We start from the raw sequence: 22685 nt of genomic DNA on the forward strand, positions 1-22685 counted from the left end.
AAAAACCCATTAAATAATAAAATATTACCTCCAAGAATAGCAAGAATTGTCTACACAAGTGTGCCCTTGAAGAGTGTAATATTATATACAAAAAAGGCAAATCAAATGCATGCAATGCGCCATGTGTAGCCCTCCACATATGCTACATTCCCCTCAATAAAATCCCCCCATAACCACCAAAAATAAAATAATATATATGCCAACTCAAAGAATTGAGGGTGCTCTCCAATAAAGGTCAATAGATGACAAGTGTAGCTAAAATATATGTGCAATAAAGATGACAGAGCACCCAGTAGAGGTGCGCCCTAGAAAAATGTGCCATGTAACTACCTCAACCACCAAAAAGTAATAAAATAACTCCATGTGAAGTACACCCTAGAAAGGAGAGTCCAAAAGTGGTTAGAACTCATCAACATCCACGTCAAAACGATGTGTTGTTTCCCGATAACAATCAACAAATCCCATCAAACCATGTGCACACAAGAGTGCACCCTACAGAAATGTGTCGACCTCTCCAACAATAAAATAACCATCAATGCCTTGGAAACTATGCACAAAAGAATAGCACTCCATAATAAACCTGCAAATAACCCCTCCAAATGTGAATAACTACCAAGTGAAGTAGGGTGTTCATGCTATTAACCTCCGAGGGGAAAAATGGATTAATTTAACCACAAAATAATTAAATAAACTTCAACACGTAAGCACAAAAATAATTACCACAACCACCCAAAATATAATAAAATACCTACACATGAAGTGCACTCATCAACATCCATGTCAAAACCATGTGTTGTTTTCCCAATACCATCAACAAATCCCATCAAACCATGTGCACAAGAAAGATTGTGCCTTAAAGAAGTGTGCCAACCTCTCCTATAATAAAATAACCATCAATACCTTGGAACTATGCCCAAGTGAGAGGCACTCCATAATAAACCTCCAAATAACACCTCCAAGGTAAAAATGGATTAATTTAACCACTAAATAATTAAATCAGCCTCAACATTTAAGTACAAAGTTTATTGCTCAAATAAAATCATAGTCCACCCTCCCAATAGTCACAAATTGATTAAAGCAACATGAATGTGTGTGCCACAAAGAGGGGGTGCATTCCAATAAGAGTTGCACCAAGAAAACATGTTGCATCTACTAGCAAAGACCACTATGAAAACAACAACATGAAAAAACAAAACCTCCACCAATGTTTGAACCTAGGGCACACCACCTAAGGACTACAATATGATAAAACCTCATCAAACCTTACAAAAAGGCTTGATCACCAAAGACCACAAACCCAGCCTGAACTTAATTACCGAAGTTGATGAGCAACTCCTAATAGGAAACTTATGAGATGTGATTAGGTCGATACGGCAAAGGATGATGCCCATACCCCTCATGCATCAAGGAGACAAGTTGCAGCTTCTGAGCCATACAACGAGACAATAAGAAGAGGGATATAGGAACGCGCAGCTAAAGAGAAGGGGATGGCTAGTTGTTGGTTCTCACTTGGGCATTGGATAGATTTTGGCATTGGCTTTCTCTGGCTAAAGAAGAGAGTGTGCTTGTTGTTGATTATTGGAGCGTGAGGAAGTTGTTGGACATTGGCAATTTGTTAAACACACAGAAAAGTAATAGGAAGAATTTGATAAACTTGTGTGATTACATTATATTCACAAGATGTACATATTAACACATAGCTTTTTGACCCTTGGTTTTAATCTTCCAAGAGGTCACTTGGACTCCACACACTATTGGAATTCCTCCACACCAACCCTAATGGATTAGGCGTCCAACACCCACCCCCTCCCCGCCTAATCTGAAGGGATGTATGCGAGTCCAAGAAGAGAGCTAAAATACAAGAATGCACGGCATCCAATGGCTAGATGTGCTCTTTGAAATGGTCGTTTAAGGAAGACCACAAACCAAATGAGGTAGAAAAGCACGAAATTCTTACCAGTGACGATTTAAGGTTGACCACCAACTCCGGAACTAGGCTCGACGCAGTTCCTAGAACAATTATGAATCTAGCTAGAAGTTAAGTCTTCTAAAAGTGGAAATACTCCCTAATGATGGTTTAAAGATGACCACAAATTGATGTAGCAAAAAACGAAGTCTTCTACCAGTGGCAGTTTAAGGTTGGCCACAAACCAAAACACGCTCATGGATCACAAATCTGTCTCTGCTTACAACTCTGAATTTGGCTATGGCTAACTCTGGCTCTAGGCTTTAGCAGTTGGCTCTGGTTCAGGTTGTGGCTCAATTCCCCCCTATCAGATAGAAGATGAGAAGATGGAGATATCTCTACTGCAAGATGTGTCAATACTCGAGACTGAACTCTGAGGTATGACTGGTATATTTTCTTGGTTGTTGCAGAAAAATGCCAAGAAGTGATCCATCCAAGGTGAATTTTTTCTCTTGTAGGAGTCTATCTCTAGAGCATCTATCTTAATGATGAGGGTGTTTTCTACAATTCTTACAAGAGTGAAGATCAAAGCACTGATATTTCACATGGTCAACTCAATCACAACTTTGGCATCTACAAATTTGATGTCGTTGTGGAAGAGGAGCATGTGAAGATGAGTTGTCTTGAAGAAGCCCAACACTCTAAAACTTGATGCGTTTAGAATAATCTGGAATGTGAAAGGAATCATCCTTGTCATATCCAAGACAAGTCCTATTCTTTCTATTGATAAGTTCTTCACAAGGTTTGATGATGGGCTTGGGAAGTGCACATTGAACCTTTACATCTTCGTGTAAATCTCCTCTTGAAGTGGGCACTTGATGGGAATCAACCTCAACGTCATTGATTTGATCAATTTATGGTTGTTGAGGTGGTGGCAAGCATGGTTGTTAGGTTCTTTTAGTAAGTCAAATGTGAACCTAAAAATCCAAATCCACACCAATTGTCCATGCCCTCTCTAGACCTTGATATTTTGTGGGGTTTCTTTAATGGCACAAGCCAAGGGTCTCCCCCTAGGTGTAGGATAGTGTGGTTCTCTATTTAAATTCCTCCCACTAATTTCATATTCGATATGGCTCCAAGTCGTGGATCCAACTCCAAAGCTGAGTTTTCTACCTTGTGGATGCTACAACACTTTTCCAAACCTCGTCAAGTGACTAAATTGCAAGTATTCGGTGACTCCAATGTGGTTGTCAACTGGGCTAACAACATATTCAAAGTGCTCTACATTCTTGAATTTGAATGGACATCCCTTTCCCATGTCTACAAAGAATTATACTCCTAATTTGATGAACTTTCCATAGAAGCCTTTACTCTTCTTAATGTCTTGTTTGTCTCTCATGAATACTTCGACGGCCAAGTTCTCAAGGGCATGTCATTCCATTTATAGCTTCTCTTTCGACCTTCACTTTTTAATGGCCCTTGTGATTTTATATCAAGTTGTATGAATTTGTGTTTTTGCAAGTATGTAAATGAAGATTCTATTTTATTTGGAAAATGTACCTCAAAGACGAAAGACCATAAAATATTATTTTGTTTGTATATTTCTAAGAGCAAACTCCTATAAGGCTCAACTTTAGACTAATTTCGACTCTTTGTCTAGTACCCTAGAGATACATATATACTTGTAGTATCCTAGTTCAGTTTAAAGGCCACAATGACATTATTGAGAAGAACAACATAATTATAAATAATATGTCCATGCTTCTAATTTTACTTTTTCATGCGGGTCATAATTGTGATTAGATGCATCAAACAAGTATTTGGGCTTTCTAATATTGTCTTGCCAAGACAATTTCATTTGTTCCAACTTCATGATGGAAGTTAAATTCAATTGCTCTAGTAAGACGTGGATTCCAAATTGACCACTCATCTAATTTTGCCTTTTCTTGTGGGGCATAATTGTGAGTAGATGATTCAAAGAATTGTATGACCATTTATTGCCCTAGCACCCATATGGGCTACAACCATGTTACATACCTTAGTGCTAAACATTCAAAAGGGCAACAAGGTTATTATAGGCAAGTTAGTCATTTAAATAATCTTCGCATCACGAGTTTGGTTTGTTGTAAGGACTTTTTTTATTGTGGTAGTTAAAGTGAGGTTTTGGTGTTGCCACCCATTTTCTAGAAGAAATTGGGAAAATTAAGAGGAGAAATAGTGTTTTGTAAAAAGGTTTTGTGATTGAATGAAGTTGATATTTTCTTGGTTCATGTTTAAGGCCCCTTGGGATAATTTTGATCAAGTCTTGTTGGGCAAGTGAGGGAATTAAAATAGAGGGTCCCTATGGATGGTGTGAGCTTAGCAATGAATTTGGGAGGAACTAGGAATACTAGGACAAGGGAGACGGGAAGGAAGAAGTAGGCCACTAACTAAGCTAAGTCACATCACAGATGGACACGTGGATAGGTAGATACGAGTGTCCAAAACCCAATATGTGACATGTGGGACACATCATAATTATATCTATTTATTTATTTATTTTTATTTGCATAATGCATTTCTTGGAGAAACCTACTGGATACTTCCTCGCATTTCAAGGATGGCACCCAAGGTAAACTAGATTCTTTAGGGCTCAAGGCTAGTTCAATGTTCAACAATTGGCTTATGAAGAGAGGAAGCATGTCAGAAAGTGTGATTTGAACTTGGGAGGGGAGGATATCAACTTTTCTCTTGGTCGTACGAGCTACACAAAATTATATATATATAGATATATATAATTTTATTTTATTTGTTATTTTTTTTAATTGAGAAGAAAGAAAAAAACTTTAGATTCCAATTGTAGAATATACATATCTCTCCCTATAGGGTACTAGACAAAGAGTCTAAATTAGTCTAAAGTTGGGCTACAACCATCTTACATACCTTAGTGCTAAACATTCAAAAGGGGAACAAGGTTATTATAGGCAAGTTAGTCATTTAAATAATCTTCGCATCACGAGTTTGGTTTGTTGTAAGGGCTTTTTTTAGTGTGGTAGTTAAAGTGAGGTTTTGGTGTTGCCACCCATTTTCTAGAAGAAATTGGGAAAATTAAGAGGAGAAATAGTGTTTTGTAAAAATGTTTTGTGATTGAATGAAGTTGATATTTTCTTGGTTCATGTTTAAGGCTCCTTGGGATAATTTTGATCAAGTCTTGTTGGGCAAGCGAGGGAATTAAAATAGAGGGTCCCTATGGATGGTGTGAGCTTAGCAATGAATTTGGGAGGAACTAGGAATACTAGGACAAGGGAGACGGGAAGGAAGAAGTAGGCCACTAACTAAGCTAAGTCACATCACAGATGGACACGTGGATAGGTAGATAGGAGTGTCCAAAACCCAATATGTGACATGTGGGACACATTATAATTATATCTATTTATTTATTTATTTATTTTTATTTGCATAATGCATTTCTTGGAGAAACCTACTAGATACTTCCTCGCATTTCAAGGATGGCACCCAGGGTAAACTAGATTCTTTAGGGCTCAAGGCTAGTTCAATGTTCAACAATTGGCTTATGAAGAGAGGAAGCATGTCAGAAAGTGTGATTTGAACTTGAGAGGGGAGGATATCAACTTTTCTCTTGGCTGTACGAGCTACACCAAATTATATATATATAGATATATATAATTTTATTTTATTTGTTATTTTTTTAATTGAGAAGAAAGAAAAAAACTTTAGATTCCAATTGTAGAATATACATATCTCTCCCTATAGGGTACTAGACAAAGAGTCGAAATTAGTCTAAAGTTGAGCCTTATAGGAGTTTGCTCTTAGAAATAGACAAACAAAATAATATTATATGGTCTTTCGTCTTTGAGATACATTTTCCAAATAAAACAGAATCTTCATCTACATACTTGCAAAAACACAAATTCATACAACTTGATATAAATATGACGTTTCCAACTGTACCCGTTTTCGAAACGTCCAGACTTTTCCACATTTCATGCTTAGATTTCATCAAAAAAAAGGCCTCCTTGAAAAAAACTCTACATGCAGCCCATCTTCACAGAGCAAAGGAGTTCATTCTCATCTTGATTCCTGAGACTGGGCACAACTATACTGTGAAGTGCTGAAGCACTGCCTCTTACATTCAGATACTGACTTCACAGCAATACATGTCTGACAATACATAGTATGCACAATGCCAACCAAGCATTTCTATGTACATCATTTGTTGCTACTTTTCAATTTTTTTCATGCAAAATTCAAAATATTCTTACCTTCAGCTGGCGACCATGCAACTCAGATTCATTCAACAAAATGGCATTTTGTACAGCCTCTGCCTCCAAAAATTCTACATAAGCATATCTGCATCAACGAAAACTACAAATTAATCTTATAATCCTGTGCAAAAATGCATGGTGGTAACCAGTACTATCACAGGGAAAACAGCTGTAAATAAAACTTTCAAATCATTGTACAATGCAGAAAGAAAAAATTTAAATTGACCACGCACCCTTTCGGCTGACCAAACTTGTCTGTCAATATTGTAACTCGGTTCACTGTTCCACATGACTGAAAATGCTGCTGGACTTCTTCAGGTGTGCAAGCATAATCAACCTGTAGAATTCATACTCCAATTAGTGTGAACCATGGGGAAATGAGATTGCTATTCATGGCTTATCTATACATGTAACCAATGTCTGTGCACTGTTTGCGTAAGGATTATAAAACAGAATACTGGCACAGTGAATGAAAGCTATAAAAATATGTGGTGGCATCAAATCAGCAGCCTGGAAGGCCAAAAAAGTTACAAACTCAAATGATATTACACACAACAAATACTCACATTGCCAACATAAATTGAACGTGTATCAGCCTCTTCCTTAGTTGCCTGAGAGGCTGCAGACCCAGCAGGGTCTACAATAAAGAAACACACCAATCTGTCAGTTTGTTAAGCAAAATAGACAAAACTCAGATATATTACAAAAATCCAAGTCGGATAAACCATGATATATTTTTATGTTATTGACATAATCTGACCTGGAATGGTTTTGTGATTATATTGCAATGAGCCACTCAGCATTGCTACATATGTGTTGAAAATAATGGCGGGAAAGGGTTCCTTGATTTGTGCCTTAATCAAATGGACCACAACGAGTTTCTTCTTATCATGCTTGAGTTCCCCATAATTAAGGACGAACTCCTATAATTTAGGATTCGTTCCTAAAAGTTAGGACGAGTTATGAAGCAGTTAACTAATGTGTTGAAGTGGAAGACCGAGTTATTAGTCTTATAGTGCAAGTTGATTGAGGAAATGAACGTGTTTGAGTCTCAAGTCCTTGATTTGAGATAGGACAAGTTGCTGAGTAGATAACTCATGCTAACTCAATCAATCAGAAAAGCAGACTCCTTAATTAGAAACTCACTAAACTTAGTCATTCAAATTTCAAATTGCTTTAAAAGGGAGAACGAAAGCACAATTTGATTCATCGTCTTGTGAGAACGATTTGGTGAGACAAGGCAGTAGAGAGCACAGGTTGGTGCTTGTGTGTTGAGGCTTATGCGAGTTTGATAGAGAGCAGACTTCCTTGGAGAGTGCACACAGAAATAGGGAGAACCCCTATTTAATAGGAGGCCTATTGCACTAGGATTTAGGAGCTCTAGCACAAGGAAATAGGGCTCAAGAGTACACATAAATTTAGGAGGCAGGGATCAGCAATCTTGCAAGGGTTTCAAGCCTGGTTCAAGGCAGGAAAACAAGGTTGTTTTCATATTGAAACAAGTTGTATTCATAAGAGATCTATTGCTAAGATTCTATCAATAATCAAGCAGAGGGATTTCCCAGTTGGGTTCCCTAGAAAAATAGTGTGTTTTTATTGTGTAATTGTGTTTATTTCTGTTCCTATTCCACTGCAAAGTTTAGTAGAGAAATTCTGTGTTTATATGAAAAGAAATTATATTTCAGGTTGTTCATATTAGCAGTTGCAGAATTTCAAGGAAATTCCACAATATGTACTTTCACAGCCAGTCTTTGGCAACCTTTTATAAGATAAAATCCCCCAATTTTAGTTTTAAAAAAAATATAGTTAAAATCAAAAAATCTATTTTAAAATTGATAATGACGTGCCAAAAAAATTATGCATCAAGGAGCCCACAACGATTGCTGAAATAACAGGGAAATAGCAATTTCCCTTAAAAATTGGGATGATCTCAAAATAATCATGATAAAAAGAGTCAAACCACAAAATGATAAGACATATTAGATCTGCTAAACTGTTGGAAAAACACATGGGCAAAAGACCAACATAGCATTGGGCAATGTTAGAAAATATAGAAATAAATTATACTAACAAAATACCAAACACTCCAATTCACATATCAATTTAACCCTAACCTGTATATCCCAACAATATAATAAAGCTAAATAATAGTAATTAACCTTGTACACAAGATAGAAAGATCAACAGAATCAAACACTCAACCAAAGCCCTAACAATAACAATGTAAAATCAAATGCACCTTCAAGAAATAGGCTCCCTTACAAGTGATTATATTGAAGAAAAGAAAATTAGAATGGAAAAATTATACGAGATTTAAAAAACAACATACGCCCATTTCTTTAAAAGAATTCCTAGGATTAAAAAGAAACAACCAAGAATTTGAAAACCAAAGAAGAAAAAAAAAAAAACCAAATAATGACCAATACCCCGAAATCTTTCTTGAAAATTAAACAATTTATTCCATCCCATTACAAAATTTTGTGGCAATGCTCCTAAGCAATATCCTCATCTTTAACAAAAATGAAAATGAACATATATCCCATCTAAAACTTCCATTAAAGCTAGAAAGCACAACCAAAATATCCAAATGTGGCTTCATACGAAAGGAAATAAAGAACCTAGGACATATATTATCAATTATGGGGCATTAAAGTCGACTACATAATTTTTTTTGTTAAAGCTTCTGATCAACATGAAGCAACTTCCCTATTCTAAAGTTAACTAGGACAAAACATTCAACCAATCTATGTATATTCCACCAAAGTCAACCAAGACTTGCACCCAGCCCCAACTATTTTCACAAGCACAAACATGTCATTCAGAGACAAACACTAGCCGAGGTGACAACAACTTGCATTCACCAACCCCATTAAGCACCCATAGACAACTACAAAACTGAAATATTAACAAAAAACCAATTCTCTTGATAGTTCTCAACAAGATCCCCAATAGAAATATGTATGTTAGGTTAATGAAAATCAATAAACAACCCATATCAGGAGAAACAAAACAACTATATTTTATTGGGAAACAATGTAAATAAAATGATAGAAAAATATAAGTCTGAAACATGCAAGTAATTAAGTTTAATAGAATGACTAGATCAAAATTGAATGCCACTACCCGTTACAAACAATTTTTGAAACCATATCAACAAACTTTGTTATGAATTGATCAAAGGCATTACAAGACAATAAAAAGATAAAAACTGAACAAATAGTAATACTACACAAATTGACCAAAGTAACAAAAAAGTATTCCTCTTATTCCTCTCTAAGCATAATACAGCACGATAACATAGACCTCGAGATGAGAATGCAATTAAAAGTTCTAAGAATGCACCTTGCACAGCACCCATCTCTTTCTCTACTTTGGCTTGCATATCTCTCAAGGCAGCAGCTTCTTCTTCCATTTCCTTTAAACGCTTTTTCATCTCTTCCAATTCCTACAAAGCATAGCCACATATTATATGACAAGAATTATTCTTTATCAAATACTACAAAAAAAACCTTCATATAGTTTGGGAACAAGAGGAAAAAAAATGTAGAAACATAAGAACATCATCAATGATTGCACATAATTCATATCATATTAAGGACATAATAACATGGCAATTGTGCCTATTGGGTGTAGATCAATTGCAATAGGGTGCACTATTAAGGCACCACTTGCAACATGATTGGTTCAAACATCAACTAGCCCATGTTCCATGTGTGGGGCCACATGGATAAACCTGGAGGTTATAATGGTAGCAGTTGAAATCGACCCCATGTCACACAAGTACAAGCAAGATCTAGTTGCCAATCCCACTAGTCACCGAAAAAATAATAATAATAACAACAACATGGCAACCATTGATTAGAAGTCTTGAAATCCACCTCATGGATGACGGATCAAATTGAACTTTGAAATGGCTTGTGAAGATAAGTGGTCTACACAAAACCAATCCATCTAATGTGTGGGCTAAATACAAATTCCTAGTGTTATAATATATAAGTTCATTGGCATCTAGTAATGTAACCAACGCTCTTTATATGCTACCATAATGAAAAAACATCCTCCTTGATACATACCCATTTTAAATGGTAAGAGATACAATGGATCTACTATTGTAACAATAATTTGACCGATCTATCCTAAAGTCAGAGCTACAATTTTGGATAGGAGAAATAACCCAAACAAGAGGAGAAAAGGAGTTAAAAGAAACAAATTGGTAGGATCACCCAAGAGAATAACAATATTGAAATGGTTGTATAAAACAATTCGAAGCACTAGATGCAATCAAGGAAAAGATTGACATTGAAAACCAAGAGAAATTATATGGGAAGAGGGACAAAGGAGATAGACAAATATCAACGACAAGGAAAGAGTTTAAAGAAAATGAAATTGTCAAGGAACCCAATAAGGAGATTAGAAATGAAATCATGCCCAAGGCTAATTAAACTCAAACCCTAACAAAGGCAAGTCCACAAAATATCCAAATATAGAAATGAGAACAAAATGAAAATTTGGAGGTAGAAGTCAATGAGGAGAAAACCATTCAAAAAGGAATAAAGACTTAAATGAAACCCTAATAGAGGCCCTCTCAGAAGAGAAAAGGAAAGAAAGGACTCAAGACATTGACCCAAACAAGACTAGAGATGAAAAGTAGCACTTTGGAATTAGAAATTCATATTTTGCAAAGTAGAAATCAAATACGCAAAGCTCACAAAAAAGGAGGGAGGAAATTAGAGAAGGAGGTCCTAATTAAACTAAGGAACTAATGAATGGAATCAACAAGCATCAATCTCAACATTTCATTGTAAAATAAATTCCTTGACCTTTACTAACAAAACATTAGCCACATAGATGAACTAGGATTCCAAAAAAAAGCCATAAGAATAATATTGAATATATATTCATATTAGAATATAAAAAAACATGAAGAATCAAGATGGAGAATACTATGGATGAGACATATCAAGTTAACATAAAATCCTAACTAAAGCAACAATGAGTTTTTCAAAATGTTTGGCTATCCTTGATTGTAATGGCATCCCAATTTGTAAAATGGGAGTTTAATACCAAGGGCCACATATAATAAGATGCATTAGCATGAGTGGATAGGTTCATTTTATACTATCCACTTTATTGCGTCATTAGGGAGAAACATAATTGACATTTTATGTATGAACAATGATGTATTTAGTCATCCAATTTTGTATCAATATTTATGTACTTTGTAATGCAATTGATCCTATCTTATGTACAACAAAGATACAAGTGGAATTAATTCCTTAAGGCGGATGTAAAGGGAGCTATGAGAAAGCTCTCCAAGGAGGGGAAGCAACACCTTAATAATCAATTTAATAAAAGCAATACTTCCTTACCAACTCCTAAGAATAATCATTCCCCAATACCATCATCTTCTTGTGATGACAAGATTTACACTCTCAAAGATAGTGTGACAAAATGGATTACTCATTAATAGCCTAGGAAAAGATTCTTATGAAAAATCAATTATTCCACTCCTCCACTCTGGTCATAACTCTATGGTTATGGGTACATGACCCCTCATGAGAGACAGTGCTTCAAAAACCATTTTCAGGACATTGTCAAAGATTTCTCTCAGGGACATTGTTGTCCAGCCCACAATTATACACAATTCTAAGGTTTGCGGACCTAGTTTACTAGAGTTTGATTGATCTTCAGTAGAAAGAGTATAAGTCATCCTCCTTCATCCCATGATCAGATGCATGAAAACAATTCTTAGCCCATCATCCTCGTAAATTTTGGGCTTGTCTCTTCCAACTGGAGACAATGTTCAACCTCATCTCACTCCTACACCGCTTTTGGAGCTTTGTTGATACAACAAGGCGGCATCGATATCCATGCTTGGCCTACCACTCATCAAAATCCATTGCATTAGCTAGTTCTTATGTTCGATCTCGATGTTGGTATGCAGGAGTCTCATATCTCTTAACGTCTCTATTGGATCAAGCTCCCTCCATTTAGATATTCTCTAAGTGCACCAAACCACCTCCTACCAACCAGACAAGGAGATGAATACAATCATCCATGAGAATATCCACATGCAATATGTACAAGCCACTTGGATAAACCCTCAAAGTTAGTTACATCCAAAGATCACCTTCTATGCTAAGCATTTCATAGTTACGAGGGATGGATTCATTATTCGATCTTGATACACACTACGCCATTAAATGCATGCCCTTCAAATACTACTAAGCCAGTTTAGAGTCGATTCTCATAGATTATGGATTGAGATTGACTATCAAATTAAAGAGTAAATTCTCATAGGTTATGTATTGAGATTGGCCATCAAATTGACCAATCTAACAAGATTAAGTAGGAGAAGCACCTCATCTTCTATTGTTCAGTTTACTACGAGATTTGAGGATGATTCCACTGCCTTTTCAAAGAGCGTTAAACTCATGGCAACTAGAGTGTTAAGCGCATGGAAACTTATTTAGGTACCCTGACCAAAGATCTAGCCTTATACATGTGGGAGGCCCTCCATCTCCGCTCTTCTATCCTTCAACCACATCCACATCCTGAACCAATGTCCACTTTGCATCGACATCATTGTACTTAACAATCCCATTGACCTACTCAGTTGTACCTAACAATCATATCAAACTACTCAGTGCTAAGTTATTTAGGTACCCTAACCAAAGATATAGCCTTACTCCATCTCTGCTCTTATATCCACCAACCACATCCACGTCCTAAACCAATGCCCACTTTGCATTGACATCATTATACTTGACAAACCCATTGACCTACTCAGTGGTCATTTGCCAAAAACTTTATATATTTATCCTCTTATATTATCTTATCTACATGCTTCGCAAAAACCATATGAAATCACATTGTTGGTTTGATCATTTTCCTCAATGTTTGGTTGTGTCATCTAATTATCTTTTGTGCCTATGACAAGATTACAATGAAAGATGAATGCAAGAAGCCCTATTGCAATTGTCCATAAGAATACCTTAATCCTTCGTTTAGTGAGTTAGCTAACAAGGACTAATAGGTGTATATATGTTCCATGGTCTAGTAAGTGGCCTACCAAAGTAACTATGGTTGTAACATAAGTGACTACACTAGAACAAGCTAGAAGGATATCAAAGACTTGTTAAAACTTAAAAAAAAAAGGCAAAGACAATCTTGAAAAGGAAGGTAGAGAAATTTTTGGCGGTAATTATTGAAGACTTTCATAAAGTCCCTTCTACAAACGAGTACAAGGTAGTACATTCTAGCAAAAAATGCCCATGGTTGTCACATGTGTTTACCTTGGATGGTTGACTAGAGGAATTGTTATCCTAGCCACCCAAATTCCAATTACACAAGTGACGACTAGTTCGCTTGATCCCAAGTCTCTCTATCCAACTACCAATCACCCTAGTCTTAACAAAAAATCCCTATGGTTATATAGCAAATGTCCTTTGGTAACTTGTTCCACCAATTTTTGAAATTAAAAATAAGTATTTGTAAAATGGCTATTTGGGTTTATGTTAAAGCTCCTCTATTAAAATGCACTACCCTTCTATTTTCATAAGAATAAGTTGTAATGCTGCATTTGGTCATTTAAGATATTGCCTACAAGATGCTTTGTGAATCATATCCTCATACGTGAATTTAAACTGAGTTGCATTATGGCTTATCGTCAAATATCTAAAGGCTCTTTTGTTGCTTTAGATGGCATTAGATTATCATATGATTCATGACATACATGCATTTAACAAGAATTAATTTTATGGTATGCTAACTTCAAAGTTCAAGTCTAGTATGTCATTATTACAATGTTAGCTTGAGATTTTGATTAGCCAAATGGGTTATCTTGAGTGATTGAGTATTATGATATAAGCAAGAGGTCTCACACTCAAGCTCCTGTATTGGTTGGTTGCCTCTATGGACTTTATGGACCATACTCAATGTCCTTGTTCGGTTAGGTTGTCAAAACTGCAAGTGACCAATTTACCCTTGGTACCATCGTCAAAATGAGGGAAAGCGCAAAGAGGTTTTCTCAAGAATTGTATTTCACGGGAAAAAAGCCCAGTGGATTAGCACGAGTGGTTAAGTGTTGTGATTTACATGCAAGGACTCGAGGTCAAGGCCCTCAACTAGTTGTCACTATGGACTTTGTGGACCACACTTAATGTCCCCATTAGCTTAGGTTGTCAAAGTTGAAATCAACCAATTTACCCTACGTATAATCCTCAAAAAGAGGGGAAATGCCAAGGGGTTTTCTGAGGAATTATACTTCGAGGAAAAAAAGGCCCAATCGGTTAGCATGAGTGATTGATTGGATGTCGGCAAAAGATAACTCGAGGTCAAGGCCCTTGATTAGAGACATTATGGACTTTGTGGCTCCAATCAATGTTCCCATCGAGTTAGGTTGTCAAAGCTATAACCTATCCATTCCCCCTAGTACCATCCTCGAGATGAGAGGAAGTGCATAAGGGTTTTCCAAGGAATTGTATTTTGAGGGAAAAAAAACTTAACATTTTGAGTAGAGGTGACTAAGCTAACAAAACATTAAGAGGTTATCTTACTAAAACCACCAAGGCATATTATTTTTATGGTCTAATAATTCCAAATCTATTGTCACTATTACAATGTTGGCCTGAGATTTTCATTAGCCTAATGGATTACCTTGAGAGGTTGATAACTATGATTTATAAGAGGTGTCTCGAGTTCAAGCTCCTCCACTAGTTGGGTGCCTCTATAGACTTTGGTGACCACACTCAATGTCCCCATTGTGTAAAGTTGTCAAAGTTGTAACTGACTAGTTTACCCTATGTACCATCATCAAATGAGAGGAAGTGCATAGGGGTTTTCTCAAGAATTGTATTTCCAAGAAAAAAACCCAGTGAGTTAGCATGAGTTGTTGAGTGGATTTACACACAAGAGGACTCGAGGTCAAGGCCCTTGACTAGCTACCACTATGAACTTTGTGGACCTCACTCAATGTTCACATCAGATTAGGTTGCCACAACTACAACCTATCAATTTCCCCTTGTAGCATCCTCGAGATGAGAGGAAGTGCCTTAGGGTTTTCCAAGGAATTGTATTTGAAAAGAAAAAAACTTGAGATTTTTAGAGAGATGACCAAGCTAACAAAGCATTAAGAGGCTATTTTACTAAAATCAATTAATAGGCAAATTACTACTACCAATTGCTTCTAGCTTCATTTAAGTCAGTACGAGTTATGATAAACAGTGGTTTTGCTAAGTGCTAAGGCAATCATCTATAAAGTTAGTTGGGGTTGTTAATTTAGCAACGCAAGGATAAATTCCCTCCTTTGGGCAGCGTTCCTCATCAAGAAAGACCCCTCCTAGCCCTTGGAAAAACTTTAATTTGGTCAAGGAAAAATTCAAATTTTAAAGTGAAAACCACAAGTACACAAAAGTACAAGTTAGCGTAGGTAAGCTAATTCGACCACCCAAGGAGCATATAAATACATCATTTGTCACATTACTTTGGAGCATCACATCAACACATCTTCTATTCATCTATTGGTTCATACAAGCCTAAAATTGTAGGTCTATCTTCACACATGATAAGAAGAGGAAGGGTTTTCCTATTGACCGGAATCATCATCTGTTTTGGGATGTTGACCAATGTTGACTTCTTGATCTTAGAGCTTGTTTGACTTTGTTTGACTTGGGAATTTCTTTGTTTGGAAGGTCAAGTTGTTTGACAAAGAGAGTGAGGTTTTCTGGGCTACTTTAACTATTGTTTACAGTTGACTTTGACCATGAAAATTTGAAGTTGATCACAAGTGTTCTTTCTCCTTTGACTAAGCTATTTTGGGATTGTTTTAACTTGACTTTGACCAGCAAAGGAGGTCGTGTTTCTTGAATGTTGACCAAAATGCTTTGGAGACACTTTGATTATTGAACATTGATTAGTTGGGGCATCTTTGACTGTTGTTGACTTTGACCAAAAATACATACTTTGACTTTGGAGCAAATTTGACTTTTGGGCTCATCTCTCATTGGATATTGGTTATAGTTGAATTTGTTGGTCAAAGTTGTTGTTCCTTGACTCATTGTTGGATTGGAATATTGTATCCATGTTGAACATTTTTTTATTTTTTTTTTGAAATGGTCGGTTGCTATATATTATATTCTGAAAAAAAAACGAGGATGTAGAATCCTCTTGTACATAGATTTCGCAGACTGAGAGGAGGCAAGGGGTTTACAAAATGAGGCTGCCCCCTTGATCCTTAGATTACTTTTTTTCCTACTACTGCTAGAGATAGCGCTAGTATAGATTCTGATAAAGGAAGATAACAGAAAAATACATTTGAATTTCATTCAGTCAATCATTATGTGTTGAATGTGTCTAGCTGTTGATTCTTCTGGCTTCTCATCTTTGGCTCCATGATGTGCACTGGAGGAGCTGGTGGCGATGATGTTCTTTTCCAGCCAGAATTTCAGAGTGGAGAGCGATTCCTCGACATGGCCACAGCGGTTTGAGAGCTGCTCAAATTGCTCTTGGAGAGAAGACACCCTATGATTGAAAAGCTGGATTTCTGCTTTGTATTTCTCGGTGTTGATGCGGTCCTGTTCATAGAGTCTCCTACTGTGCTCATCAAGGTGCCTGTCGTGCTCTTCTAATCTTGCAGCAAGCAGACCCTGTTTTTCCTCTATCAGTGACTGCTGAGTCCTTATTTCTTCAAGCTCAGCTTGAAGGTCGGCACAATGTAAACAATCCTCACTGCGCGCCATAGTAAGGAAGATAATAAGGGAAAAGAGTCCAGGAGGCGGGAGAGAATAGAGAGATGATGAATTTGCTGTCTTGAAGACGGAGATTGGAGTCGCTGTTAGGGGAAAAGGAAATTCCCGCTTCCTGAGCGACAAGGGAAGAGGGTAGATAGGGCGGGGAGGCGCGCAAGCCAGGAAGGACCAGGAGACAGCGGGAAAAGGGGCAGATGGGGCAGAGGGGTGACTAAGAGAAGAGAACGAAGGAGAAGAGGGAGGATGGAGCGGGGGAGGTATGCAGAAGGGGCGAGAGGAAGATATTGAAGGCAGCTGGCAGAGGCGATGGGGGGAGAGCGAAGAGAGCAGGGATGGTGGAACAGCTAGACGAGCCACCCCGCAGAGACGGTTCCTGAAAAACACCACAACTGAAGTTAGAGTGGAGTTAAACAAAGCAATGTAAGACAATACCAGAGACTGGTTTCTTTTGGAATTCTGAACAAGATCGCCTTCGTCAAGCCGATGTAGCTGCTCTTTTGCATGACCTTGAATGACAACTCTTGGCCTGCTTATGCCCATATTTAAAGAGTGAATCCAACGATAGACAGGATGCCTAGCTGGAGCCGGACCCTCGGAAGTGATGAGATATTTTTCAAAATCTGTTATGCGATCTTCAGTTGCAGAGTTTTCGATCTTCAGGCCAGCGCTGTAATGATTTATTTTCCTTGGATGGTAGATTATTCTTTGGGTCAATGCTTGGATTAGACTGCTTGTGCATTTCGTGCTTTCTGCAAATTGTCCTGATGCTGTAGAAGCCATGCCCTTCGCGCATTTGATGGATCTGCGGATCTGGGCAATGTCAGGCTTTCCCTGTGTCATGGCAGGGGATGGAAGATATCTCTTTTGTTGTGCCTCAACGCACCTTCATGTTTTCCAACTGCGTTATTCGCATGCTTATCTGCTGCCATGTTGAGCGTGCGAAGGATGTGGTAAAATTTGATGTTTTCAAAAGATTTGAGGAGGAGTTTAATACGTCGAATATGTTGCTGGAGGCTACTGTTCGGAGATCTCTGGTTACAATTCATGAGACGAATAATTATAGAAGAGTCTCCAAATACTAATGCTTTTCTAATACCCAGATTTTTTAATTGCAACAAACCTTGGTAGAGGGCTAAGGCCTCTGCATTGTTGTTTGTTTTTTTCCCCAGGCTCCATCCATAACTGCAGATTTCTTCCCCTGATTCGTTTAATATTACTCCTCCCGCTCCTGCTGGTCCTGGGTTGGACTTTGAAGCACCGTCGAAGTATAAGATTGGACAATTGATGCTCTGGATCCAACTCTTATAGTCCTGGGTTGGAAGTCTAATTTCCCACTCTCTGATCTGTTCCTGTTGCTGTCTATCAGTTCTCTGGGTATCCTGTTGATGACTTGGTTGACCTAGAATATGCCTGATGACTGATCTCTCTTCAACTGAGTAATCTGCTGCTTTAATTTTTCCTGTGTATTTTGCTACAATTGTCTCTTGCGCCAAGATGTGAGCTTTGTTGCATGTTATCCGGGCATTGCTCTCTTTATTTCGGAAGATTTTTTTGTTTCTAGTGAGCCAAATTTTCCATAAAAGATTGTGAGGTATGATAGCCCATATTCTTTTGACAATCTTGCTCCTCTTATCTTTCCATGGGCAGTTCCTTTTCCATTCTTGAATTGCCTCTGCAATGTTCTGTTGGGGTTGCCATTTTATATTGCCCAGGTTGGACAAATTGATCCAGCATCTCTTCGCGAAGGGACAATCAAGGAACAGATGTTGGATGGTTTCCTCTGCTGAGCAGCAATTGGGGCAAATTGAGGGTCCATTAATCCCTCTCTTTCTTAAATTTTCGGAAGTGAGGACTTTGCCCTTTAACAACAGCCATATGAAAAATTTAACTTTGGGGATGGCCTCGGATTTCCAGATTGTTCTCCATTGGTTCCAAATAGGGAACTGATAGGTGCTGTTGCAGATATATTGGTAGCCAGACTTGATGGTGTAGCTTGAGCCCGTGGGATCCCATCGAAATCCGTCTGCTGCTCCTTTTTTGATGGGTGCTCTGTTCTGGAGATTTTTTTGAAGGACTTGGAAGCTTGTTTCTAGATTTGGGGGGATGATTGGAAAATCCCAACTGATCCAAGCTCCTGTATCTGCATCCCATTTTGATATTTGATCAAGTCTCTGAATGCCTTTACTATTGAGATGGAGAATGAAAGGAATGGCTTCTTCAATAGTATTTAGAGGTGGTAGACCCATTATCTTATCAGTGGCATAATTAATACTGTCCCCTCCCCCAGGGATCTTTGAGATGTTTTGATTGAGGGTGGGAATTGCTTTCTTGCAGAGATGCCAAATTTTAGTGGAGTCTCTGCTGGGAATGTCAATTTCAAGAAGTTTCTGCCTTTTGTCTGTAAGGTATTTGCTTTCTATGACCTGTTTCCACCAAGCTTTTGGATCATTGATTAGTCTCCAAGCCATTTTGATCCCAAATGCTAAATTTAGAATTTTAGGGGCTCTAATTCCCAGACCACCTCTATCTTGAGATTGGATTACGCTTTTCCAACTGACCAGATTGAATCTATTTTTTTCTTTTTTCCCTCCTTGCCATAAGAAATTGCGAAGGGCAGTTTCCAGCTTGTGATAGAATGTGGCAGGAGCTTGGTAAAGAGTAAAGCGATATAGAGGTAAGGAGGATATACCTGATTTGAGCAGAATTAGTCTGCCCGCTGGATTAAGCCATTGAGTTCCCCATTGCTGGATCTTCCTTTTGACTTTGTCTATTATTTCATTCCAGGTAGCAGCTTTTAAAGGACCCAGGGTGACCGGCATCCCCAGGTAGGTGAAGTGATCCCAGTTTGCTTTATAGGCAACTCCAAAGATATTAGCTATGCTGTGAGCAGTTTGATTGGAGATATTCCATCCATAGATGCAGCTTTTTTGGAAGTTGACCTCTCCCCCTGAGTACTCCATAAATTGATCGAGAAGGGCCTTGAAGCGCCTTGCTATGGTAGTGGAAGCTCCTCCAATGAGCAGAGTGTCATCAGCAAACTGAGAGTGATTGATGTTCTTCACTCCGTTTCCAAATTTGATACCAGAGATGAGGCCAACTCTTCTGTTGTAATCTAGAGTACTGCTGAATGATTCAGCCATAATAATAAAGAGATAAGGGGAAAGAGGGCAGCCTTGCCTTAACCCTCTTGAGGATTGAAATGCATCACAAGGGCGCCCATTTATGAGAGGCGAAATCCAGGGACCTGCGATACAAGCAGCAATGGTGCTAATGAAGGCAGAATTGAATCCCATTTTCCTCAAGACAGCAAACAAGAAGGAGTGTCTTACTCGATCAAAGGCATTGGCTAAATCAAGCTTAAGAACAAAACCTTTCTCTTGCCTTGATGTGCTGGAATGAATAGCTTCTTGGACCAAAGTGATGGTGTCATGGATTTCCCTGTTTGACATGAAGCCTCCTTGATTTTCGGATATAAGGGAAGGAAGAAGGGGTTGGAGTCTAGTAGCTATAATTTTTGTGAAGATCTTGTAAGAGGAGTTACACAATGAGATTGGTCGGAACCTGGAGAAGGAAGTGGGGCGATTTTCCTTGGGAATGAGGGCAAGGAAGGTCGAGTTTGTGAAACCCCCCATTTTCCCTTTTCTTTGAATTCCCCTCATCATCTTTGCAAGGTCTTTTTTAATCAAGTACCAGTGATCCCTGTAAAAATTGATTGGGAACCCGTCTGGACCTGGAGACTTGTCTGGTTGCAGGGTCCAGATGGCTTTTCTGATTTCCTCCTCTGTTATTTCCCGATTTAGACTGTCATTCTCCTCTGAAGAGATTCTTTCCGGTAGATGCTGTAAAAGCGCCGAATAGTCAGCTTCTACTTGAGTTTCCGTGAGGAGGCTTTTGTAATGAAGGGAGGCAGCTATTTTGATGGATTCTTGGTCGTTATGTTGGCTGCCTTGGCTATCCATTATAGTATTTACATTGTTTCTTGTTTTTCTGGCAGTGGCTTGCTTGTGGAAGTAAGCCGTGTTTTTGTCACCTTCTTTCAGCCATAGTTGTCTCGATTTAATTCTCCACTTAATTTCTTCCGCTCTCTTGATTTGCATTAGCTGCCCTTGAACTTCCCATTCTTTACTTTTCAGCTGATGGGTGAATCCATGATCTTCTATTTGTTTTTGGATTTCTTCCAAGTCCTGCTGTATTTTTTTCCTAATTTTTTCTGGCTCTTGATAGCTGACTTTTGCCCAATCCTTGAGAGCTTTCCTTGTATTTCTGATTTTTGTTTCCCATATATGGCTTGGAGAGCCTTCTACATGATGCTTCCAGGTTGCTTCTATGATGGCTTCGGCCTCAGCGTTGTCTCTCCACAAAGGATTGTACCTGAACGGGATTGGTCCCAAATGAGAATGGGAGTCCAGCGTTAAGAGAATGGGAAAGTGATCTGAAGCTGTGGCACTGAGAATTTTTGTGTGGCCTGCAGCAAAGAAGGAAAGGAGGGAGACATTAACCAAAATTCTGTCCAATCTTTCCATAATATTGCCTGGCCCCAACCTTCTGTTATTCCAGGTGTATTTTCTATTTTTTGGGATGATATCCATCAGTTCATGTTCGGACATTATCACTTCCAGCTGTCTTCTGAAGGGGTCGGAGGTGAAATTACCCCCTCTTTTCTCATTCGCATGGAGGACTAGATTGAAGTCTCCAGCTAGAATGACATTTGTGTTCTGCTCATTGTCTAGTTCTTCCTTCAATTCCTTCCAGCACTGTTCCTTTTCTCGATATTGATTGGGGATATAAACATTATAAATGATGAGGTCACAGTTCTCTTCTTTGTTACTAAGATCAGTTCTTACCCAGTTTTGGTTGAGGACGGAAGACTTACAGTCCCAGTACTGATTGTTCCACATGGTTGTAATTCCTCCAGATGCTCCTCTGGAGTTGCTACTGGCCCCTGAGAAGTTTTTTTGGGCATCTACTGTTCTTTGCATTTCGCTCTGACTTTGTTTGGTTTCCTGAATCAGAACAATTTCAGGTCTTTCTGTTTGAAGAAGGTCTCGTAGGGCAGCTGATTTAGAGGGGTGCCCCATACCCCTACTGTTCCAAGATAGAAGCTTCATCATGAGGCATTCGAGCGAGGAGGTGCTCGCCTCTCATGGTCTTTTCCTGCTGTTTCTTTTTCTTGGGATCCTGTAATGAAAGAATCCATAGGGGTTTGGATCCCTAGGGCTATATCCTTTTGCGTGCTTTCTTCCCGATGCTGCTTGGCTGACTTTCGTCCTGGTCCCGACTTCTTGTGAATGTCACTGGAGGCGCCAATGTCTTTTGAAGTACTTCTGGTGGTTCTGGGAGGGGGGGGGTCGGTGAAGGGCTGAGAGGGGATCGAAGAATTCAAGGGAGGATCGATCAGTTCCAGAGAGGGCTGATCAGTCAGAGGATCATCAGATAAAATGAGGAAGGGGTTGGAGGATGAGGGGAAGGAGGGTTCTTGGGAAGGTCCAGGAGGATTGGAAGGAGGAGAGATGGGGCTGGGGGAGGAAGGGCCCGGATGTTCAGAAGATAGATCTTGTTTTGATTGAGGTGCTGCTTTCTTTTTTTTCACATTTTCCCATTGTCCTCCTTGGTCCTCAGATTCCAGATTAGTTACTTTAGTGCATCTATTAGCAAAGTGGCCGTATTCGTGACATACCTTGCATTTGAAGGGTATTTGCTCGTAGTCCAGCTGCTGTATGTAGCTCCAGTCATCCACCTTCAGCTTGATGGCTTCTGGCAGGCCTT

At 38.5% G+C, this 22685-nt stretch overlaps 1 protein-coding gene across 2 annotated transcripts in view; it reads right to left on the reverse strand.

The window, feature by feature from the left end:
- Positions 1-22685, reverse strand: part of LOC149219981 (polyadenylate-binding protein 2-like) — an 80573-nt gene that overhangs the window by 20180 nt on the left and 37708 nt on the right. For both annotated transcript variants that reach the window (XM_089384588.1, XM_089384589.1), the window contains exons 2-5: positions 9514-9616; positions 6738-6808; positions 6405-6508; positions 6169-6256 (exon numbers count right to left, since the gene is read on the reverse strand). In XM_089384588.1, the coding sequence (XP_089240714.1) occupies positions 6169-6256; positions 6405-6508; positions 6738-6808; positions 9514-9616 (366 nt within the window). The remainder of the gene's footprint in view (positions 1-6168; positions 6257-6404; positions 6509-6737; positions 6809-9513; positions 9617-22685) is intronic.

Source organism: Pinus tabuliformis, chromosome Q (genome assembly GCF_031772625.1).
Source record: "Pinus tabuliformis cultivar Carrire ecotype Pingquan chromosome Q, CPIR1, whole genome shotgun sequence".
Classification (NCBI taxonomy): domain Eukaryota; kingdom Viridiplantae; phylum Streptophyta; class Pinopsida; order Pinales; family Pinaceae; genus Pinus; species Pinus tabuliformis.